This window comes from Cricetulus griseus, assembly GCF_003668045.3.
Source record: "Cricetulus griseus strain 17A/GY chromosome 1 unlocalized genomic scaffold, alternate assembly CriGri-PICRH-1.0 chr1_1, whole genome shotgun sequence".
Classification (NCBI taxonomy): Eukaryota; Metazoa; Chordata; class Mammalia; order Rodentia; family Cricetidae; genus Cricetulus; species Cricetulus griseus.
This window is the reverse complement of record NW_023276807.1, coordinates 154,097,774-154,123,982: the sequence shown is the minus strand read 5'-3', so window position 1 is coordinate 154,123,982 and position 26,209 is coordinate 154,097,774. Positions and strand designations below refer to the sequence as shown.

General features: G+C 37.6%; 1 protein-coding gene across 4 annotated transcripts in view; it reads right to left on the bottom strand.

The window, feature by feature from the left end:
* LOC100763623 (electrogenic sodium bicarbonate cotransporter 1) overlaps nt 1–26,209 on the bottom strand; it is a 281,927-nt gene that overhangs the window by 26,138 nt on the left and 229,580 nt on the right. For all 4 annotated transcript variants that reach the window (XM_035452943.1, XM_035452942.1, XM_035452944.1 and 1 more), the window contains 2 exons: nt 7,715–7,828; nt 5,635–5,796 (listed from right to left, as the gene is read on the bottom strand). In XM_035452943.1, the coding sequence (XP_035308834.1) occupies nt 5,635–5,796; nt 7,715–7,828 (276 nt within the window). The remainder of the gene's footprint in view (nt 1–5,634; nt 5,797–7,714; nt 7,829–26,209) is intronic.

The window sequence follows — 26,209 nt, the reverse complement described above, 5'->3', positions numbered from 1 at the left end:
TTCATGACTATAAACCCAAAGGATATTCTATATTCTGAAACTGCAAAGTAATTTAAGCACAAAACAGAAACTGTCTCTTTGAAACTGCATATCCCTCACTATTACAGAACAAAAAATGACTTAGGGCAAAGTCCACAAAAATCAAAATATAAAAGATAGAAAAAGGCTAAAAACCTCACGTTTACATGTGGTACAGGATGACAATAAAGGAAGACCTGGGAGGATATACGAACATGGGGCAAGAGTTCATCATGCTAGGGATGTATAGGAGTTGGGTCCCACTTTGGGAATGCCGCACCAAGAGGTTTCAGATGAGATGGAGGAGAGGGCATGGGTTTGCATGAAAATTAAAATGGACTCTAAATAGAAAATCACATAAGTTTTGAAAAGATACTAAAAACACTGAGAACGAAGTGTTTCAGTGTGTCTCATCTATATATGGCCTTAAACCATGTAATCAGCCATTCTGAGGAAATGGGGATGGGCTTGCATATTCTTCAGTTATCATCTCTCACAGTGTTGTAAACCTGAGAACCATGTTACCAAGATAATAAAGCATTTCAGTTTCATGTGTTTATTGAGGCTAATACGGAATTGTGGCGGGCCACATAAAAGCTGGTGAGAAGAATAAACCATGGGGCTTACTTTGAAAAATATTTTGGCTAAGAAATAGGGATGAAGTAATTGCCCAAAGCACTGTATGAGCTATCATGTGACCACTGGCACCGAATAATATAAATCACTAAGAAAAAACAAAAAGCAAGGGCAATAAAAATTACATTAGGGGTGAAGGAAGGTGACACTAGGGACTTTATATTTAGAAATGCTTAAAGGATGGAGCTGCTTTTGGTGAACAGTGATGACTGGGGAGTGAGGAATAGATCTTCCAGGCCACAGCACCAGCACAACTGTAAGAATCAAGAACCCAAAGCCATTTAGGCAGAGAACTGGCTGGCACTGGCAACAAAGCATCTTAAATCTAGGTTGACATTGTTTTACAAGGTTCTTTAACTGTCAGGCTGGGAGAAACAGATAGGCAAGAGGGAAAAGTTGAGATGGTTAAGGTGCTTTAGACGTAGGACCAATGTGTAAGATCGTCACTTTACAAACAACAACAAAAAAATGTGTTTAAAGAAGTGAGGAAAGTTGGTTACAATGCTTTACTGGCTAAGCTATTACAAAGCCTAGATTGAAATAGGAGCGCTAGCTTTGTGAGAAAAGGGGCAGAAACAAAAAATATAGAGCAAGGTAAAGTTTAAGAGTTATTTTTTAATTAAAAATAAACCATGAAAACATCATATTTAAATGAAGTACTTCGCCACAAAGTATGTCATAAGAAAGTGATTGTCAGGATTACATGACAGGTATCTCTAGGTAATGGTCCTAAATGATTTCTGCCTCCTACACACAACTCTTGAAGTCACTGTTTTGGGGAAGAATATTCCTGGCTTTGTGGTCTGAAGCTGGCTCTGCTCCGGCCTCTGACAATGACTCAGGAAATGACCCCAGAGAAGTACTTGCCCTTGCTGGACCTAGTTTGCTTCTGAGTACTCTGCAGGTAGGATGAAGGGCATAATTAGCCAAAATGGGTCCAAACAGTCAAGAGTCTTGGTGTTGCTATCTCAGTGTGGGGTTGTTCACTGGAGTGGATGTCATCTCAGCAGGACAGACAGCCAGAGCCACTTGACACAGAACCAAAGCAAATGCCAGCCCAAGCATGCTACTTCCAACACTGCGGTGCCCCCATTTCTCTTGCTGCCTCAAGTTTTCCTTTTGAATCAAGTTCACAGCATTTAGTGTCTTTTACAATTTTAAGCAGAATCTCCAATTTGTGCATTCCACAACTCTCATTTCCCAGAAAAATGAGAACAAAAGCATTTCATTCATGATGAAAATGTCAACCGGTGGTGTTGGATTTGTGACAAATGACTGGCATCTATACCATTAGCACCATTATGAAAAAGAATAGTTTCCAGTAAACAATCCTAAAAGGGTCAGAAACTCATTTTTGTAGATACATGTCTCATTTTAAGGGCAAACATATTTTCAAGTTTCTAATGTTTCCTAAGAGATATAGGGAAATAAAAAGCTTGTCTATTTTATCAATCCTAAATATATTTAATTCTAAATTATCAATAAGAAAATCTGATGAGCATTACAATAATAGAAACTCACCTCCAAAATTTGTACATAGGCAAATTAAAATTTAAAGTGGGTTCAAATATTTTCAGATTAAAAATGCATTAGTCCAAGTCTATGTTTAGCCTTTCCATAAAGTAAATTACCACTCAGACCCCTCCTAATACTAAAAAGAGTCAATGGGGAGCTATGCATCTCAGCCATGCCAATGAGTATAATGCCAGATGAAAAAGAATCTCCAAGGACATTCTTAAGTATAAACCTACAACCTGCAATTGAATTTGTGACTGGAATACACATTACCTATATGGCTTGGCAAAGCCCAAGTGAAAAGTAGAGTTTATAGTGGTTGAGGCTTTATTCTTTTGACCTTTCCTCTCTTGTGTATGTGTATCTGTATGCATATATTAAGGATGAATGGACAGAGAGGGATGGATAGATAATCAGATAAATTTTATATATATGTATATATATACATATATATAAATACACACATACATATATATCACAAATGATCTACTTATAATATACAATCTATATGCAAGTTTATGAATTCAGGGACCATTTAAAGAAACTTCCCATAGTAATAAATAGATTTCCATAGTAATTAATAGATTTTTTAAGGATAAGCCTGGAAGATTATTCTCATGTTGATAACATGACCAAATGCCTTCCTAAAGCAAATAAAAGCTCCTCTAGAATAACATAAATTGTTTACTTGACTTTTGAAGTCAAGGCTGACCTCTAATTTGCTATACAGCTGAGGGCAACTATGATGCATTTCACAATACAAAAATTAATGTTATTAATTAAATGACTGTATGTAGTGCTATCAGAGACTAGAACATGCCTGCATGTTCATATGATTTCTTCTAATATTTCTGCAAAGACATTTTAAGAAGATTAATAAAGCACATTTCGTTGGTTTCTAGTCAAAGGTACTTAAACTCTTGTGATAGTCTTGTTATAAAATCCAGTTGTAAAGTTTTTCATAAAACATGCTATCTCGCTGGGCATTGGTGGCTCATGCCTTTAATCCCAGCACTCAGGAGGCAGAGGCAGGTGGATCTCTGTGAGTTCGAGGCCAGCCTGGTCTCCAGAGCAAGTGCCAGGACAGGCTCCAGAGCTACACAGAGAAACCCTGTCTCGAAAAACCACCACCACCACAACAACAAAAACATGCTATCTCCTTGCTTCTGACCCCAACTTTTAACAAGTGAATTGTTTAGGCAGAGAAGAATTTAATGAACTTCAGTAACATCAGATTTTAGAAACAAGTTTTGAGTGTCTGGGGAGATGGCTCAGTGGTTAAGATCATCTCCCCCTCCTCTTCCAGATGACCCAAGTGGCCCATAACTGCCTGTAATTTCAGCTCCGGGGATCCAATGCTCTCTCCTTTGAGTTCTGCTGGCACCCACACATGTGACACTCACTCAGACAGGCACCCATATATACACATAAATCAAACCAAGATGGCAACAGTGAAGACCTGCCCTTATTATGCCCCTTAAGTATTAACAGATTAGGCTATGAGACTCAGAGTCGGATATTGTATAGTGTTCAATAAAAGCCTGAAAAACAGGCTGCAGTTCTGTTGTGGGAGGAAGGCATAAACACATTAGCAGTTAGACAGCCATCTTCAAATTGAAAATGTATTCATGGTGTACAATACATATAGAGTTATGTTAATGGGAGTTTCCAACTGAATACTCAACTGTTCCCCCAATGATAATTCAAAATCAGTGCCTTATTTTATATCAGTGACCAGCTCAAGTTTTTGTTCTGTAAAATTCTGCTTTCTGACTTCCAGCATTCCTTGGGAATATACATCAGTAATTCTCATGCTCTCATAGTTTTCCTTCTTTTGAAATACAAGTGAGTCTTCATTCTACCGGTTCACCTCACTGAACATGACAGGAAACCACTGCACCCCATCTCACTATTTCCCTTAGGGTTTCAGCAACTGTACAGGGAGCTGTTCTCTTGACCAACCTTTGTGTCAAAGAAGTCAACAACCTCAACCTCATAGGCTAGGCTTTCCAGTAGAGTCCTTACCCCCACCTTCCCAGACCACTTCAGGAATGGTGGACAGACTGCGTGGAGTTCATCAACTACGTTCTTTCCCCCAAAACCTTCAAAACGGAAACATGTCCTCTTTAATGAAATCTTCAATTTTCTTCTATCCCCAGTTTGAGTTGTGGTATTTACTTCTTCCTCACCCTCATCGGCAGTTCTAACTGAATGGTTTATCATCTCTCATATCCATCTGCCTGGTATATTTCAAATGCTTTTACTCTCTCTGGAGGTTTCCTTCCACCATTCTCCCTTTGCTAAATTCATCCTGGTGATATACTTTCCTGTTTCTGGGTATGATTATAATACATTTTCATGCTCCTCTTATATGGTGATTGTGAAAAGATAATGAGTTAATATATAATATAAAGTACTTAGAAAATGACCTGCTTCATGGTCAGTAGCCATTAAGTTTCTAACTCTTTTTACTTTTATTAGCCTTCTCTCATCCTCTCCATGGCATTTTTGAAATTATTTGTGACCTAAAATATTATTAGACATGGAGAAAATTTACCTAATATATTAACAATTTAGGCAGCTCTCTTGAAAGATACCCTATACAACTAAAACATTTTCTCTTGGCTCACAATGATGCCATTCATTAAACCTATGTTTGCAAACCCTAAAATATAAGAATAAAAACTTTGCTCTATACCTTATGGTCTATAATATCGTGAGGTGAACCTTTTAAGGAAAGGGAGTAGGGTGGGGTTGTGAATGCGTACCAACAGCTTGTAACTGGTTATCTGAAAAATCTTTTTAAAAATATTGATTTATTTTTATTTTATATGCATTTGTGGTTTGGCTGCAAGTGCATTTGTGTGAGAGTGTCAGATCTTGGAGTTACAGTGTAGAGTTGCATGTGGGTGCTGGGATTTGAACCCAGGTCTTCTGGAAGAGCAATTAGTGCTCTTAACTGCTGAGCTATCTCTCCAGCCCCTGACAAATCTTTAATAATAAATCTTTGCTCATCCCCCAGCACTAAGAATTGGTGTGATTAAAGAGATGAAAATGCCAATTATTCTGACCTGATCTGGTCATTATCACCTAGCTATCCACTTCCTATCCCCTAAAAACTTCTTGGAAAGGAAAAAAATCTGAGTTTATTTAACAGAGAGCAGGTGTTTTAATTAAATCTTGGATACAATGTCTTTAGGAAGGTGGTTACTATATCCAAATCAGAAGTGGGAAAGCTGGTGCATAGATAGTGAGAGAAACAGACATTGAAACATCTTCCTCATATTTAAGTGATTTCTTCCTGAGACATCACACTAAGGACCTTGTGAACACTAACTGATCTTTGTATGACTTTTCATTATACTGTAACTCTCAACAAAGTTTACTTGGGTTTTGAATCAATGATATTATCAAGAACTAGGAAGACAGTAGAAGGCAATGGTTATCATTTTTATGAGCAGTTACCTTGAGCTTATGTTCTTTCCTGTTTACAATCACAGCTGTAATTTGCTGGTCCATGAAAATCAGAATGGTGACTAACAAAGCCGGGATAGCAGCAGCAAGGCACACCCACCAGGGGTTTCCTCCAAATGGTGGGACAAACCAACCCCGGTTAGGACTTGTTGGCTAGAAGCAAAGAAATAAAACTTTTTCAGAACAATGTTAATATATACTATGTGGTTAAAAACAATATTCAAGTTTTGGAGGGTCAACATTCTAAAAAGTAGAAACAGTTATAGTCTGGAGGAAAAGATTATTTAAGAGAAGTCTTACTAAAGGGTGTTATTTTTGAAGCTATCCCGAAAGAAAAGGAAAGGAAAGGAGGGGAGAGGAGGGGAAGGGGAAGGGGGAGGGGAAGGGAAGGGATGAGCTATTGGGAAAGCAGGGGGTGACATTTTGAATGCATGAAATTAGCTGAGATAAGGAATTACATGGAAAACAAACAAACAAAAAAATCTAAGAGACACAGAAGAAAACCCCAAATGTAATATTCTATAAAGAGTTACCAAAAAATTACAAAGCCATCACAAATTCTGCTTGAATTTTAGCACTGGACAGAAGCTGTTTCTACTTCTGCCAAATAAATGGCTTCATAACATACAAAAAAGTATTTTACATGGTATAACTAATTGAAACATTTGTACCTCTTATAAGTGAAAATTATCCAGAAGAGATTAAATCCTCAGAACTGTTTCGAAAACCAGAAAAAGTTCTCATTTCTCACTTTCAGTTGGTCATATATGCCTTTTACAGAAAGCAAATTTTCTGTTATTTCCTACTTTAAGAAAAGCATATAAATGTACACATACTACTCTTGAATTTCTCCTTTTTGCCCTTCCTTCCTTTCTTCTTCCTCCTCCTCCTTCTTCTCCTTTTTAATTTTTTATTTTTCAACAGGGTCTTATTCTACAGCCCAGGTTGGCCTGGAATCACCAATGTAACACAGACTGACCTTGAACTTACAGCAATCCTCCTGTCTCAGTCTCCTGAGTGCCAGACTTATAGCTATAAACACAAATCGTGGATGCATGTTCCCTCTCCTTTTATTCAAAACTCCATCATGGAAAAAAAAATCCATCTTCTCATTACCTGTACCACACATTGTGAATGTGTAAGGCAAGACATTTCATCTTGCTTATTAAAGAATTTCAACCTCCCAGGATGGAGTCGAGCTCCAGGCAAACATTTAGAAAATACTTATTAAATTAACTAGAATTTGTCTTTGCTAATGTCATGTATGTGCATGTATGCATTCATATCCCTTTCTCATCAACTAGTTATATATAACTGCCATCAGCTTAATAATGTTTGACATTATTATCTCAGTAGGAGCGAAAACAGACTAAGCATTGTTTCAGAAAATAGGTTAAAATTTTGCAATGGAAAACTACATAGAAGTATAACTATATTTTATATCACACACACACACGGGGGGGGGGAGGGAGAGAGAGAGAGGGAGGGAGAAAGAGAGAATCCAGAAAATAGATAATTCTTCTGTTTTATTTATAATAATTAAGCTTCATATTATAAGTGTTCCTGGAAGTTTGGTAGGAGGGAAAGACCACCTAAGTTAGAAGGTGAAGGCTTGAATTCTACCTTCACAGCTTGTCCCCACTACTGAAGAAGTGATGGGCATTTGCTTAGTGTTAGTGAGCATTACTGGTTTATAAAACAGACATGATGATAGCTATATATGCACTTCTCAAAACCGCCTCATGAATCAGGCTGACTGGATCTGTAAAAGTATCTGAAATATACTAAAATATATAATGCTGAGGTTAGTTCATGTTATGTGCTATTTTAAAATGAAAGTCAATAAAGCACAAATCCTGAATTTGATCCTAACTGTGGCATTTAATTTTAGTGAAGAAACTAAATTATAAATTTAGACTAATTATAAATGAGCCTAATAAGGGATTATTTTGATGGGGAAAAGGCTAATTATGTAAAATTAACTGAAGTAAATTCACAATAAACTACATTAGATAAAAAGAAAGAAAGTCAAGGGGTTTGAGGAACAAGCAAAAGAGAGACATTCACTCACCTTGAACTCGCTTGGCACAATTAGTTTTGGAGTGTCCACACCTACTAGGGCATCTATTACACAGAACACAAGGATGGACAAGATAATGGCAAAGTCACTGATCAGTTTTCTTGCCTGGGAAAATAAAAAAAGACAGGATTATTTAGTACCGGATATATGTGCCAGTGTCTATGTTTGAAGTGAAAATGAACTTGATATTTACTAACAATTTATCTACAAATTATCCTCAGGACAGACATAAGAGAGATCAATCAAACAGGATATATCCTTTGTCCTATGTGTAGCATGAAGACATCTGTGTAAGAATAAAATCTAAGCACACATTATACAATGAAATAGAACTCAGTTTATCTGGAAAGTAATGCTGTAAGTTATAAAACAACAATGTCTTAGTCACTCTTCTATTGCTGTTAAGAGACACCATGATCAAGGAGACTACTGCAAAGAAAGCATTTAATCGGGGGCTTGCTTATTGTTTCAGAGGTTGTGGCACACAGGCAGACATGGTGGTGGTGAAATAGCTGAGAATACATCCTGGTCTGTAGGCAGAAAGAGACTGGCCTGGCATGGGCTTTTAAAACCTTAAAGCCCACCCCCAATGACATGCTTCCTCCAACAAGGCCACACCTTTGTCATCAAGGCCACACCTCCTAGTCCTTAGAAACAGTTCCATTTCCTGGTGACTAAGCATTCAAATTTATGAGCCTGTGGGGTCCATTCTTATTCAAAACCACCACAACTAGAAATCCCATTAAATAGTCTGAGAATGGCACAAATCTATCAGGAGAAGATTCCAAATATCAATCCATTGAACAAAATCAGTATCAAGATCCACAGTAAATCCCAGAGATGGTTTATAGAAAACGAAGGTTGTACAAGCTTTATCTAAGAAAGCATCCCTTGTTGGGCTAGTGGTGGAACACTCCTTGATGTGAGGAATGTCTTCATTGCTAAAGTGTGATCACCATTATTTGGTCATCCAATGTCCTAAGTGCCTCCTCTAGTCAGGACAAGGTGTGAGCATTAACCCCTGTGCTTTCCCATGAAGAGGTACAGAATGACTTTTTACAAGTGTGGATCAATATCAGGGTTTTCAATTTGATTCCATTGGTCTATGTGTTTGTTTTTATGCCAATACCAAGCTGTCTTCATTACTATGGCTCTATAGTAGAGCTTGAAGTCAGGGATGGTGATGCCTCTGGAAGTTCCTTTCTTGTATAGGATTGTTTTGGCTATCGTAGGTTTTTCTGTTTTTCCATATGAAATTGCATATTATTCTTTCAAGGTCTGTGAATAATTGTGTTAGGATTTTGATGGGGGTTGCATTGAATCTCTAAATTACTTTTGGTAAGACTGCCATTTTTATTATGTTGATCGGAGACATGACACATAGATTGCCCTGGGTAAGGGAAATAGATGAGATCTCCTGGGCAAGCTGGGGGTGAGGGGCTGTTAAGAGGAGGGGATGGGGGATGAGAACATGAAGGAATGGGATGGTCGAGTTGGGGGAGGGATGGGGTGAGAGAGCAAGGAAAGAGTTATCTAGATAGAGAGAGCCCTTACAGGACCAGGGAGAAACATAATGCTAGGGAAATTCCCAGGAATCCACAAGGATGATCCCAATTAAGACCCCTAGCAATACTGGGGAAGAGGCCTAAACTGTTCTTCCCCTGTAAACCCTAACTGTCATCATAGAACCTTCATTCAGTAACCAATAGAAGCAGATGCAGAAATCTATATACAAGCACTAGGCAGATCTACTGAAGTCCAGTTGAAGAGAGGGAGGAGGGATTATATGAGCAAGGCTGGGGGTGGGCGGAGATCATGACAGTTGGTGAGCCTGCATGGAACTGACCTAGGCCCTCTACATGTGGGCAACAGTTTTGTAGCCTGCTCTATTTCTGGGATCCCTGGCAGTGGGACCAGGATCTATCCCTAGTGCATGAGGTGGCTTTTTGAAGCCCATTCCATATGGTGGGATGCCTTGCTCAGCCTTGATGCGGGGAGGGGGTAAGATCCTGCCTCAACTTGACATGTCAGGCTTTGCTGACTCCTGCAAGAGGCCTTACCCTTTCTGACAGTGGATGGGGGTAGGGTAGGGGGAACTCAGCAGGGGTTGGGGGAGTGGGAGGAGGAGAGGCAGGAGGAACTGTGGTCAGTATGTAAAATGAATAAAAAAAGTCATTAAGGGGAGCACAGAACTTTTTGGTTTTATTAGGGTGCCTCTGTAGTCTCTAGAGGCACTACTAGGGGCCTAATAGCTTAACTAGAACAGACAACTGAGTTTCTCCTGTGAGATAACACAATCATGAGTCACGGCGTTGCTCATTAAGAACTACTCAGTTCTTAATATTTTGCTGGGTGGTAAGAACTTCTTAGTGAGCAAAACAGACATCATCCATATCGTTATGAAGCCCTAAGCCATGTTATATCTAACAAAGCTTGCTCCTATGTAGAATTAGGGTTGACTTCAACATCAAGCTATCCTCAAGGCTAATGGTCAGTTTTCTGATGCTGTTAGATGTTATGGCAGAGATGGACTGATGAGGAAGGCATGGTTCTCAAGATAATGGGCTCCAGGAAGTGAAACTATCTCCATGTGTTCAGTAGGAGCTGAAGCAAGGAAAAGAAATTATGTGATGATGTAGCTTGCTCGAAGGAGCTCAGAGATTAACTCTTAGAATTACCACGTGTCAGAGACTACAGTATTAGCTAGCAGTTGGACAAAAGATGCTTTTTCTGACTGGCAATTCTTCATCTTCCAGAAGGTCAAATTCTTCTAGCTTCAGTTTGCTCCAGGAGTACACACCATGGAAGAAAAGGCCAGCTATCAGGGATGAGTCCAATTCAATTACACAAAATAATGTCAATAGTGAACAGATGACAGAAATCAAATAAAGAAAACATAGGATAACAGTTACAATCACAGTTGCTACAGGCAGATGCGATGGGTGGGACTTTCAGCATCATTATTCACAATATAAACACACAGTCCTTATTAGCTGCAACTGCTTCATCTGCAAAAGACAGGCAGAATAATACCGCCAACTTCATGTCAGTTTTATCAGAATTAAAAATGATTAACCATGAAACTACTCAACATAATGTCTGGATAAATTATTGTTATTTCATGTTTCAGGAGGCCTCTCGACTGCGAAGACTACTCAAATAATTTGATTATCTAGTGCCAAGAAGTTCTGAGATGGATCTTTAATTCTATGAAACAAGTCCACAAATCATGTGGAACTGCTACACAGAGACTATTTTGATTGGAAATACCTAGGATTGATGTTTCCCAGGGCTCAATACTGGGTAAAACTCATCAGTTAGGTTTTATGCAAATAGTGTTGAGAATAGCAGTTTGGGATGGCCTTGTAAAGTTGGTCCTAGGAAGCAGTTTCAGTAATATGTTAGGATGTTACAAGCATCTCTTTGTTCTAGGAGGCCACAAATCCCTATACAACCAGAGTTCACTCAAGTCCAGTAGCTCTTACCAATATTTATTATTCTCCCAAACCTCACCCACCAAAATCTAACCAAGCAACTCAAATATCTATAAATTATTCAAAGATGTGGGAGTGGTTATTTTAAAATACAGTTTACTCCTTTTACTGTAATAAAAAGGTTCAAGTTCTCATACAATCTATACATCCACCTTTGGGAGTCCTGCTGCATTGCAATCACGACTGGCACCAGGCAGAGAAGGGACAGTATTTTGGGTCTTTTTTAAGTTGACTACCCTGCCAATCCAACATGAAAAACTGGATGTCATTGTTAAGTATTCTTGTGGAGTTTCTAACTTGGCCCTTGTTATGCTTTGGATCTCAAATGTTTCCCACAGGCTATGTACTTTTTTTTACCTGGTTTCCAGCTGCTTGGGAAGATGTGAGGCTTGTCTAAGAGGGGATGGAACTCTGGGGGAGAGCCTTTGGTGGTGATAACTTGGCTCTGACTGGTTAGTTGCCACTGGGGAAGGCACAAATGCATGGTTCTGCAGTCAGAGATATAGATGACCCAACAACAATGCCTTCCCAATTGTGATGGACTGTATCCCTGAGCCATGATGGAGGAAACTCTTTTTCTATCAAGTTCAAGAAAAGTAACAGATATGGGCCTATATACTTGGGGCGACAAGGCAGAAACTACCATGTGAGAAATCCCATCAAAAATGCTTACAAACTATTTAAGGTCTTTATCTATGGAAGAAATGATTTTTCTACTATATTTTAAATATGAGATATACAATATTTCCCAAAACTTGTTGAACTACAATCACTTTGTTCCTGAAATTATATTGTATTTTATTTCCTTCCTTCCTTCCTTCCTTCCTTCCTTCCTTCCTTCCTTCCTTCCTTCCTTCCTTTCTTCTTTCCACTTCAAAAAGTGATATGCAGTCCTTGTAGAATATGTACAAAAAATAAGAAAAAGTGTTTCCCAAATCCTCCATAAAATAAATTCTAACATCTGAATATATGCAAACACATCGTTATGTGGTATATAAGTCTATTCACAGGTATGTGAACATACAACCTTTGACATTATGATGCTTGGGGGTTTCTTTGGATAAGGTCTCACTACTATGCAATTCCAGGTTCACCTCAAAGACATGATCCTCTTGCCTCAGACTCCCAAGTGCTAAAATCACAGGTGTATACTATCACCCTCAGCCCACATCCTGTTTTGTGTGTCCCTTTCACAGTTTCTCCCATATCATTTGCTATTTTCCACAACAGTGACATTAATGATGTCAAAATTTATGCTGAATGGATAACAAAAGTCCTTTTTCTAATATCCTTCTATTTAGGCTGATCCAAACTTCTCTACAGTGAACAATATCATAAAGAAATATTGGCAAACACTTGGGGATATTTGCTTGGAATAAATTACTATGGGTAGAATAGTCCTGTCAATGTGTATATTAAAATATAAGGCTTTGGGGACACAACACCAAATTACCAGTCAGAATGTAATATTGATTTACCAGTTTCACCCTACCTAACATACAAATGACTCTGGGTAATGTAAAAAGTTAAATCCATACTCAAAGGGAAAACAAGTTGCTTGTACTTCGAACAATAGTCAAAAGAACATAAAATAGCCAAATCTCATAAAACTGTTCTTTTGTGTGGCTTAGCAAACTATTAGATTTGTTGTTCTATCCTGATTCTCATATTTCACAGAGATTCTACATAAATGCATCGTGCTTTAAAAATAACATTAATATTTGTTCTCAGGAGTATCTCATTCAGTGGCATAAAGCCAACACTACATGGACAGAAATCAAGCAAAGAATTCTAAGTGATTTGGGGCTCATTCCAAGATCAGAGTACTTGTATGTAGCAGCAGAAAATCAAGGTCTTTTTTCACAGTTGTGTTTTGATACTCTGAAGTACCAAAGTATCCAAGGAATGCTATGATACTCTGAAGATATTTTGGAAATTGAATTTATTAGACTTCCTACTTTACTGGTTACATCCAGGTTTGTTTGCTGGTTTCTTCTCAACTCCTCCCATCTCTTCTATTTAGACTCTTGCCATAATCATTTTCTTCTATCACATACTTAAAATTTGATTTCTTTTAGGACAGACCATGTTTCTAAAGCCCAGAACTTCCACTTGGAAGTATTTGATAGAGTTATGTCAAAATTATGACAAAACTTAAGTTCTTAACCTCCCTTAGTTCATCCTCCTAAGCCCATCCTGCTTGACCACTGATGACCAAGCCTTCTCTTCCACTAATGTTCTCCATCTTAACAGATGACAGCTTAATTTACCCTATTGTTCAGGATAAAAGAAATACCCTTTCAACCCACTAAAAATATCCTGTATTAACCTGGGATCATATTACATCACCTCATGTGGTTCACCACTTTAGCATCTTACATGGTTTCTCTGCTTCACAGTTGTCTACCTTGAGTGTCTCTGTCACGGACTGCCATGAATTTGGGGCAAGTCTAGTTCAATAGCAAGTTCAGGGTAACTTAGGCTATATTATGGATCAAAGTAGTAAAGTCTGTGAAAGTCTGATCAGCCATTAAGGCCTTCAGGTTGAATGAAGGGGACCAAGCACCAATGAATGCAGACAATGCTTAGAAAAAAACAAGAAATGCATTGTCTCCTAGAACCTCCAGAGGGACACAGTCTTTCTCACCTTTATTTTCAGACAGTGAGACCAATTTCACACTTCTTACATTCTTATTTTATTTGAACCTTCAGATCTATCTCTTAGATCCAATGTTTTCTTGCTCTAAACTACCATGTAATTTGTAAGATCATTTATTTTGATAAGATAATTTGTTAAGAAAATAAGGTAATAAGATAATATGATGAGATGGCTAGAAGAAACTAAGTATTATGAATATGTACATATACACATACGAAGTACATATATATAGTGTGTGTGTGTGTGTGTGTGTGTGTGTGTGCCCACGCACCAGCGCTCACACACATATGTTGATTTTGGTAGAATTCCTGGGCAATGGCTGTCTTGTTAAATGTGGCACTATTATAACATGGGTGCAAAAGTTGCTGAAAAGACAAATTCTGACAAATGTAAGAATTATAGTTCTTAAAATTTATAGGAGATAAAAACAACCCATTAATGATGCTAAACCTCACTAAAAATCTCTGGCAGAGCTATAGCATTCTGTACAACATATTAATATGTATTTCTCTTCTCTCTTAAATCATATAACATCTAGTTGAGGAACTTGAAATCACTCCTAGGGATGTTTATGATTAGGAAATCATTTCTAGCATACAGATCCAGTTTTAACATTCATGACAAGGACATTGCTTATATCCAAATCACTTCTATGTTCAATGCTAAATATTCTCATGTGGGAAAGTAGGTGGGGTGTTATGTTAGTAGGCAACTCAGGAGTTACCTGGTGCTAAAATTAACTGGGCAAAACTAAGAGTCAGAAAGCATCCTAAAGATGCCAAGCCAACTAGATGACAATCAGTATAGGCTATGTGCATAGGCACCTTCAGGACTGATTTGAAGACAGGAAGAGTTGATCTCATTGGACCCTTCTCACATTTCCAAACACATTTAGAAAAAGAAATGTATATTATTTCCTTTCATTGTTTTCTCTTCTAAACAATATTTATGCAGGTTCACACATTAATAAAAATAAAATCAGACAACCATAGTTTGTAATTCTATAGGAGCTACTAGTGGTGATAATTAACAGTAGAGGTATAAATGTTTTCATGGGAGAAAAAAATACATACATACATACATACATACATACATACATACATACATACATTCATACATATCCTGCTATATATATATATATATATATATATATATATATATATATATCAGGATCTTATGCCCAATTCTGTGCATACAAAGACCTCATATTTAGTTTTGATGGACACTTATATTCATCCATCACAGTACTAAGTATCTCTGGGTTAACCTTCAGAATCTTTTGGATCTAAGTTTTCCCAATTGGAGAGGAAAAAAATGAAAATAGCTTATAGAAAGCAAAACTTTGATTTTTTTTGAGGGGGCATCTTTCAAGACAGGGTTTCTCTGTGTAGCTTTGTAGACCAGGCTGGCTTTGAATTCACATAGATCCACCTTCCTCTGCCTCCCAAGTACTGGGATAAAGGCAGACACCACCACCGCCTGACTAACTTTGTGGTTTTTTCCTGGCTACATGGATATGCTGCAACATGTATTACTATAATAATTTATGAAACAGAAGCATGTCTAAGTTAAGACTATAATGACCTTTGTGGAGTAACACTAGTCTTGACATTTTTGCAATTTTTATTAGAAAAAATTGAAAAATATTTTCTATCCTCTAAAAATTAATTAGACAATATCTCAATAATTTAGAATGCTGCAAACATACAAAATATTTAAACTACCAAACTAAAAAAAATTAAGTGGATAGAAAGACAATTCCAATAATCATATGCTGTTCTTTTATTCTTGGGTAAAAACAACCCAATAAATCTATTATAAATGCACTTTTTATGAAGGATGATACCATATTAATTATTGAGGGAGTCATAATCATAGAGACACCAACAGCGAGAAGCTAGTTAATTTACAGGAAAAAAAATAAATTTGGCTCCCCGGAAGCCCCAGAGGACATTCAGTTTTCACTTTGCATGGACCACAGCTGCTCTTAAATTAACTGGGGTGGGTGTGGGTGCTGGGCGCCTGCAGAGCCACTCGCAATGGATGGAGCTGCTACAAGGAGACAAGTACAGCAGCAGCAGACGCCCTGGGGGCTCTCAGTAAATATTAATCTATGATGTCAAGTCCTCTAATGAGAGAAATGCTTGGTAGTTCTACACAATAGTGTAAAAAAGCATTTATTCTAGAAGAAAAATACACTAGACAAATATGCACCTTTTTGGCAGTCACAGGCATAAAACAGCATGATCATTTTGAAATTTGATCTCTCTATATATCTTGCTTTTTTAAAAAAGCATTAACTTACTCATAGTAGTTATCTTAACTCACTGTATTTTGATCCAATAATACCTTCTGTATTCCAAATTCAATAAAAGTCTGGTTCAGACAGTAGAGTTTTAATTCTATAAGCTTCAAATCAGGGAGATTTTGGAGGGGGGGAAATGGGAGGTAGGTAGGACCATTTTTTAGAATGGGGTTCACAACCTGCCAGTGGAACTTTCCTAAGCAGGCCTAGAGAAGTAGTCCATTGAGGAGACTGAGAATTTAGCAATCACTAACAGAACACTTCTTCTTTCCTGCCTCAAAACTGGGCATTCTAACAAGGGACCAAATAAGTACGTACCAGAAACAAATAATCAAATTACATGGGAAAACTATGATCCAATCTTTTTACTTGAGACTGATACTGAAAAAAAAAATCTTAGGCTTGTCTAGAAAAAGGTAACCAGAGGAGTCAAGATTTAGGAGACATATCAGAAGAAAAATGGTGATTGTTTTTTTTTTTTTTTTTCCAGCTTCCCTGAGAAGCTGTGGGAAGAATGTCTCCCAACATTAGAAGTCTGCTATAGGAAGGCAAACCTCAACTTGCCTGTGTAACTCCAGGAGTATGGGCTGACCCCATGAAGATCGGGTGTGGGAGGGAAAAAGGCAGGTTTCTGTCTGTATGCCTGTGGGAGGCTGAGTCTTATCCCAGAGACTCTCAAGCATAAGACCACAGCTTTTCAGAAATGCAGAGGCAAGATTAGACTCACCCACATTAAAATCCACTAAAACCCAATTGCCCCAAATTCCCAACTTTTTCCCTAAGGTCTCTTTGTATATAACTCAAACAAGTATAATAAAGGGGTTCAGGTCCGATGAGGAAAGTTAATTTCAGAATTTATATTAAAACACAAGAATTTAGCTTTAAATAACTAATTAGTAATTAGACAACCTAGGAACAAGAAACTCGTGTTTTACTGCATATATCTGAATGCTGCTGACTCTCCTATGATTGACAAGTTAGCTGAATGTGCTTGGAACCAAAAGGATAATGTGGTCAGAGGGGATGACTTTTTCTATCTATAGCTTGCCTCTGTACCAGCATGAGAAGCCCACTCACCACACTGGGATCAACCATTACTCTGAACTTTATTTTAATTGGGGGCTCAATTTAAGCTAACTGTAATTTTTTTGTCACATATCTGTGAGAGCTGAAGTATTTGCAGTAAGTGTAAAAAATGTCTAACAGGCTGAATTGTATTTATAACTCAATGTCCCTTTGTCATTCTTCATGAAATAAATATGAAAAAAGTTAGACAAAAGTAAATTTGACTTTCAAAATGACTTTCCTAGGTATAAAATATAAAAAGGACTGGGAAAAGATCTGATATACTCAGTGACAGAAAAATCCTATTAAATGAACTTCAATGATGTGATATGGCTTGATATTTTTGAACTACACAAATGTCACCAAGAATTCCTAACAACAGAATGAGACAGAGAATATACACCTACTATTTCTTACACACTTTTAATATGTTAGTTGCTTTAGTTTGACAGCTTTTACCTTTCAACAAGAAAGTTCCAAGAGAAAAGAAAACAGAAGGGGAATGTCACCCACCTCTTAGAAAGAACTGTTAGCAAAATAAATACCTCTTGCCTCTAAACACAGTCAATTTTAGTGGAACAGTGACAGCCAAACTGTCAACAAAGAATCATGGTTTCAAAATCATTACTACCCATGGAATCTTAGACTTTCCTGTGGTTTATGCACATTAAAAACAAAATGCATTACCTAGCTAAAAGGCTCATTATGTTTTCATTCAAGTTCTGGAATACTTTGTTTCAATTCCTAATGCAAGTTTTTCAAAACCCGCCATCAGCATGGGCCATAAAATGACACCAAAATGTGATCTCTCAGGAAATCTTTATTGTGAATGGAAATATATGACAAAAAAGTCATACTTATTTGAAAGTACAGCAATTCAACTTACTTGTAACTTAAGTACCTACTATGTGTCAGGTTCTTGAATTACTCATGCTTGTGTCCTTCACCTAGTATAAGGTGAAGCACACATTAGAATAACCATCATTTTGTTCTATATGTGATTAATATGATAATTAATAAGATACACAATAGTAGCTTGTTGAGGAAAGAGCACCAATAGATAGTTTGCATCATCTAAATATAATATGGAAAGTAGTACAGCTGTTGGTATTAGCGGGAGCTTAGGGGTGATTATTTGTATAACTGGGGTGTGTATGTAAAAATAGCTAATGATTACTCCAGGTTTAGATTTGAAACTTCCTCCTTTGGGGGTGTGAGATAATTAAGTGATTCCTGAAAGAAGGCAGCCACATGGAGTGTAACCACATCAAAGGACCAATAGTTTTGCCTAAATCATAGTGTCCTATGGCTTTCGAACTTTTCCTGTCATGATCTGATCCTGCTGCATCTTTAAGCGCCACTTGTGTTTTGTTCCAAGTGTGGAACAATAGCAGCATTCTTCCATGCAGGCAATCATTCACTGGTGTGGGACTCTGGAAGAATAGTCATGTGAATGCCTTGAGCCATCTGCCACAGACAATCACACATTATGCTGTGATGTTCCTCCTAGAAGTTTGATGCTAAAAGACTCTGACTTTGAAGCTGATCTAGTAGATCAGTCACAGGACGGGATGGAGGATTGATGTACCTCTCTGAAAAGAATGGGAGAACATTAGGCACCAGTGGAATTCTGCCATTCTAGCCATGTTCCACCAAGTGTCAGGGCTCTGTAGCAAGCCTGATGTACCAATTATATAATCAGCCTAACAAAGTTAATCTGCTTCATCCAAAGTACTTATACTGTTGCATCACTATGTGATCCATGAGATACAGAAGTGGAGTGAGTCACTGTCCCTACTCTAGTCAAAGGCAATAAAGACCATACTGAGGAAAATCTAAGTGTTGGTGTAAAAGGAATGGACTACAATAGAACAACCAAACAACCTATAACAAGTGTGGTAAGAAAAAGAAGAGCATATTTGCATGGCATGGAATGGACATCTTAGTTTGCTGCACTGGTCCATTATCTACCCCTCTGTACAATGAGTTATTTCCTTCCATCTGGGTCTGGTCAGTAGTTGTATATGCAGAAACAGAAAGAGATGGATGGAAGAGAAATGGGAAGGATGGATAGATAGATAGATAGATAGATAGATAGATAGATAGATAGATAGATAGATGATAGGTGTGTGTGTGTGTATTTGTGTGTGTGTGTGTGTGTCAGAGAGAGAGGGAGGTAGAGAAAAAGACAGTAGATGATAGGTATTGGGGGGAGGATATTGACTGCTCCAGCTGACCCCTTGTCAGATGGCCTGACTGAATCCTCAAGCCCACATTCACATAATTTCTCCAGATCCTTCTCTGCTTCTTCCCTTCATTTTGGGTTCAATCCACATCCTCTGGGCCCAGGATAGTAGCAATTTCATTGTCACTAGCACTATGATATCATAGTGTCCTGTATCCTGTATTTTCTCTAACCTCAGCTTCATAAACAATACTTTCATCCAACAATCCTAAACGATCATTTCAAATGATCCTAATTTAAGTTCATTATTTGTTTCATACTGGGACCCTGACACCAAGTATCATTATAAGATTCTGACCATGGGTGGCCAGGAGGATGGGTTTCATTACCAGTTGAGATAACACATACAAAAAGAGAGTCATTTCAGTTGTGGGAATAAAGTAAAGCATGTTCTGAATTTGCTGTGCAATACCCGTGAATCATCCACAGGGACATACTCACAGCGGCTACAGAAAATCTATTTCATTTACCAGATGAAGCCTCAGTGCTCCACTTAAAAATACAAAAATAGGAAACAAAAAAAACCAATGGAATCTTGAAATTTGCAGGAAAATGGATGGATCTAGAAGAAACCATTTTGAGCCAGGTAACCGAATCGAAAAATGACAAACATGGTATGTACTCACTCATATGCAGATTTTAGACATAGGGTAAGGATTACCAGCCTACAATCCACACTGCCAAACAAGTTAATAAACAAGGAGGTCCCTAAGAGACACAAGCATGGTCCCCTGGAGAAGGGGAGAGATTCAAGATCTGCTGAGCAAATTGGGAGCATGGGAACAGGGGGGAGGGAGCTAGGATATTGAGAAGGGGAGAAGAGGAGGGATGCAGAGGACATGAGGGAGCAGAAAGTTTGAGTCAGGAGAAGAATACATGATAACAAGAATGGAGATATCATAATAGAGGGAGACATTTTTGGTTTACAGAGAAATCAAGCACTAGGGAAATGTATGGAGATCTACAAAGATGATACTAGCTAACTATCTCACCAACGGAGGAAAGGCTACCTTAAATGCCCTCCCCTGATTATGAGATTGATGACTGACTTATATGCCTTCATCCAGCAGCTGGTGGAAGTAGAAGCAGACACCCATAACTAATCACCGAACTGAAGCTGGAACCCAGATGCAGAGAAGGACCAGTGAAGAGCACAGAGGTCCAGACCACGCTGGTGAAACACAGAGAAACAGCTGACCCGAACATCCGGGAACTCTTGCTCTCCAGTCTGATAGCTGGAATACCAGCATGGGACTGATCCAGACCCCAGGAACATGGGTTTCTGTGAGGAAACCTCAGAAATCTATGGGACCTCCTGTAAAAGCCCAATATTTACCCCTAGCATAGGTGTGGACTTTGGGAGCCCATTCCATATAGAGGAAAACTCCCTGAGCCAAGACACACGGGGGTGGGCCTAGGCCCTATCCCAAAGGATACAATAGACACTGATGACACCCTATGGAAGGCCTCACCATCCAGGGGAAGCAGAAAAGATATGTGACAGATAAGGTTTTAGTTGGGGGGGGGAGGACGGGTGGGAGAAGGGAATTGGGATTGTCATTTAAAACAATCCTGTTTCTAATTCAAATAAAAAAGTTGGAAAAATACTAGCACTTAAAACAACATTAATTATTGTCTCTGAGTTCTCCCACAGTAGATGAGGTAACTAAGTCTATAGTGACGCATCAGAGGGCACACTGTTAGTTAATGTGTGAGACTCTGCCTAGATTCCTTTATTTATACTCTTCTCACAAAATACAGCATTTATTGCTATGTCAGTGACTTCAACAAGTCAGCAAACACTGAGCACCCAGTGTGAAGTTGATATAAAAGACATAATAAAATTTTAATAATTTTCAAACAGTTCATAGAACTAACAAGTCATTCAATCATATAGGAATGAAACAATTACGCTAAATATGTAAGTTTTCATTGTTAATGTGCAAGCTCAGCTGTGTATACACTTGTCTGTTTCTATCCACAGAGGCCACCCATCTAGATGACAGCTTGAAGTAAGCACATTTAAACAAGTGAGAGATAAGCATTATTATTATTCTCTTATGAATATGCATGCCTTATGTTTATGTTATTATCTACATGGATTATATAAGATTCATGTAAGTGAAAACATCATAATTGTTGAAAGCCATTTCAATAGAAATCCTAACTAGAAAACTATGACTTTTCTATTTTCTCAATTTTCCTACTTTCTTAATAGCAAAAACAAAAAAACTTACTAAAAATTGGGCTTATTTAGTAGTATTTTTCAAAGTCTGAATTTGGAGAGCTACTATTTCAAGATAAAAGTGATGTTTACATGTACAGTTAAGATGATCACTGTTGAGGTAAGTTAGCAAGATGGTGAGACAGGACTTTCTGATGTTTTCCCTCCCATGGAAATATCAGATTGAACAATTATCTGCCCTAGAAATAACTTCACCAGGCCTAAGAACACCAGATGAAGCTACAGGTAAGATACAATAACGAGGTTAAGAAACAAAATCATAAATAATATGCTACACACATCACTGTCTCTCCAAAACCAGGCAATGCAACTTAGAAGCAGATGCCCTCTGCTTAGAGACAGGATAGGGAATGAGCCCACAGACACAAATGCTAGACATGCCCTAGGGAAATCAGTGTGAGGACAACATGAGCTCCCATTGCCTCAGGCTCTAGTTGAGTTTCGAGGACTGCACAGACCTAGTTTGATCCAATAGCCCAAGGTTCAATAATTTCCCCACAACTCAGTCTATTTTCCACCCCATACTATACTAGTCTCAGAACCTTAGAGTATAAACTCCCCCCAATACCAGCTCAGAGACAAAGAATGGTCTAAGTCCCTATAATGTCTTGGCCTTTAGGCCTATTCAGCACCAGGCCAGCCTCCGTGTCCCCAGAAGGAGTTGTAAAGGGAGAGGAAGGGGTGGAAATGATTTAAATACAATGTACCCATGTATGGAATTCTCAAAAAATTAAATTATAAAGGGAAAACAATCATATTAATAATAACTACAAAATAATAAAATACTAAGCAACAAATTTAACCAAGATGAATTACATGTACTTTTAAATCTATAAAGTCTAAAAAATTAGTGAAAGAAATTGGCAAAACCACAAATAAATGAAAAGATATCTCATATTCATGGGCTAGAAGAATAAATAATGTTAAAATGCTTGCAGTACTCAAAGAAACCTAATGCAATGCCTATAAAAATTTCAATGACTATTTTTTTCAGAGAAACAAAAAATTCTAAAATCTGTATGGAAGTTCATAGCATTTCAAATAGCTGAAGTAATCTAGAGCAAAGAAAAATGCGGCTCTATCCCTCACAGTACCTGGCTTCTAAGAAGCTACAAAGATATATATCTCTGTATAGATATATAGATATAGACATGCATGTGTATATGTATATATAGCATTTAATATATACATACATATGAAAATTACATGAATATATGAATATATGTCTATTAAAATATGTCTATTAGTAGAATAGCATATAGACTAGGGGAACAGAATCAGATTCCAGAAATAAAAGTATTCATCAAGAGTCAGTTGATTTTCAACAAAGGTGCCAAGAATATATAATGGAGAGAAACTAAAACTCCCCAGTAACCAGTGGTAGGAAAACTGGATAGTCACACTCAGAAGAATGAAAATAGACCATTAACTCACACGTCCAAAAGTCAACTCAAAATTGATTACTTAACTAGATAGCCTGAAACCATAAAAATTTTTAGAAGGAAACAGAACAAAAGGTCTTATGCTAAACTTGACAAAGCCTATTTTCAAATAGAAAAAACTAACATCATACTTAATTTTATTACAAGGGTTGATTCCAAAAAGAAAAAAAAGAAAAAGAAAAAAAAACCCACAGGAAAATTGATGAATTGACAAATCAGACTATATCAAACTAAAATGCTTCTACTCATCAAGAGAAGCAATTAGCCAAGTAAGAAGGCAAGTGCAAAGTGTGTAAACGTATTTACCAACCATTCACCTACAAGAGGGCAATGTCAAGAATATGTAAAAAAAACCTCAAGCATAAAATACATATAGCCCACTTAAAATGGGCAGCACATCATTTAATAGGTATATCTTAAAAGGCTTTTGGCCAAGAGACACGTGAAAAATGATCAATGATACTAATTGTCCAAGAATTGCAAATTCAATCTACAGTGAGTTGTGAACTCACCTATGTTAAAGATCACCACTATCAAGACAAGAGATAACAATGTTTGGCACAGATTTGGAGAAAAGGGAATCCTTACATTCTATTGTTGGGAATGTAACTTAGTTTAAGCTGTTACAGATATGACAGACAGTTCTCCCAAAGAATTAAGAGAAAGAATGTAAGAAAATAAAAACAGTGTGTCATGGCCTGTATGTATTTCCCTACATAACAGCATCATTCATAACAGCCATTACATAGTGTCATGCTAAATGTCAGTCACAGATGAACAAATGAAAAAATAATAGATACAATTTTCATTTTCAATATTATATAATTATGCATGTAACTGGAATACTATTCAGAAATTTAAAAGAAGCAAATAGGGCGATCTGGAGGGCATTTTGAAAAGCAAAATAAGCTAGACACAGAAAACAAATGCATGATTTCACTTGTGTGTGGAAACTTAGAAAGTGAAGATCATAGGCTAAGATAGCAGGGAGCCAGGGGAAAGAGAGGATGCTGTTCAAAGCATGCCACATCCTGTTACAATGAAAGTGTAGGTTTTTGAACTGGAATGTATAGCATGCTGATTACAGCTTATATGTGTTATATATTTCAAATTTGACAAGAGGAGATTTTGCTTCCATTGCAGAAATATTTTAACCATGTGAAATTACAGATACATTAAGTAGTTTAATGTAATCATTCCATAACATAAACAAATACTAAAATATCATGCTGTGCTCTATAAGTGCATATAATTGTTACTTTTCCATTAAAATAAAAAGTAGAAAAAATATCTGGTTCCCATCTGAAGTTTGACATAAGTTTGTTTTACAAATTGCAACATATAAGAGCTTCACAAGTTTTCCACAGTTCCAATGACTATACTCAAAACACATTACACTTTGACAAGAAGTAATGATCTGTAAAAAAATGCAACAAAAACAAACAAAACTCAAGATCCCATGAACTGGTAACAACAAAGGAAAAACCACAATCCAGAAGAAATGGTCCTTAATTCCTTTACCCAGGAATCTGTTCTATATAAAACTCAACCACTGAAGAAGTAATCTGGTTAAGCACATCTCCTGAATATGTGCTGGGACCACAATGTCACCTGCACTCAGGAATGGCCCTAATCTGCACGGTGAAACAGGGAGGGCTTAATCAGTAGAAAGTGGCAAAGAAGAGGACCACCTGCAGAGCCAGATTCTAGGCAATGCATTCTGTCTGTCTCTGTCTGTCTCTGTCTGCCTCTCTCTGTCTCTGTCTCTGTCTCTGTCTCTGTCTCTGTCTCTCTCTCTCTCTGTGTGTGTGTGTGTGTGTGTGTGTGTGTATATGTTATCACACTGTGTGCTAAACAAAGAGTGGCTCTGAGCCTGCCACACACCAGTATATAAAGTCTGTTTTAATCAGAATAAATTAAACCCTCCCCCCATTTCTTTCTAGGGAACATTTTCATTCCTTGGGCAATCTACTTTTAGACACCTCATTTTCAACTCTTTCCTTTATTCTCTATTTTGTAAGAAGAAGTCAGAAAGTCCACACTTTCCTAGGTCAAAGTAAATATATTAAATTTCATTTTCCTGGGGTTAGAAAGGGGATTCTGTCTACTGAAGTTCTATATAAAACACAATGAAGCAGTCTCATGAGGGGAACAGGTCACTGATATCGATCATGTTTAATGCAGACTACCTGGAAACATTGATCTTTTAAACAATACAAACTGAACTGTAAAGCAAAAGAGCACCTTGGTTTCATTTCCTAGTTTTGAAATGGTGGCACACGCCTTTAATCCCAGCACTCGGGGAGGCAGAGGCAGGCAGATCTCTGTGAGTTCGAGACCAGCCTGGTCTACAAGAGCTAGTTCCAGGACAGCCTCCAAAGCCACAGGGAAACCCAGTCTCGAAAAACCAAAAAAAAAAAGAATAAAAAAGAAAAGGATATTAAATGTTGGTCTAGTCTCTCAAAACACTGCAGTTTTGAATTTAAGTTTACTCAAACTCACTTGAGAGGCAGTGGAAGTGTATGCAACCCAGATACATTCTAGATACTACAGCATTCAATAGTATTGGGAGGAAACTCTCACTCATAGAGTTATATCTTACACCAATCCTAGTGTACAACATTGCTTTAGTTTAGTCCCATAAAGTGCATTCAAGTATTAATGTATAGTTAATGTTTGAGAAACTCTATGAATTTCTATACATGTGTAGTCAATGATTGGGAAATTCATGACCATTAAAATCTCTGATTGATATGAAAAGGTTTTGCTTATATATTTAAACAATGTGGATTTTGAAGGGTCCTCTTCTTCATCATGTGTGTTTAGGTGGAGCCCAGCACATTCCTCCAATCCACCACATTATCAGGAACTTATGGTGGAAATATGAAAGCAAATCTTGGGAAGGTTTCTTGAAGCAGGACTATAGTTATGATAAGTGTGCATCCATATGAACAAAGACCAGAATGTATTACTCAAATATACAAAGTAATATTGGACATGTTGAATGGCAGGTGCCTTTTTCATTTTGTAA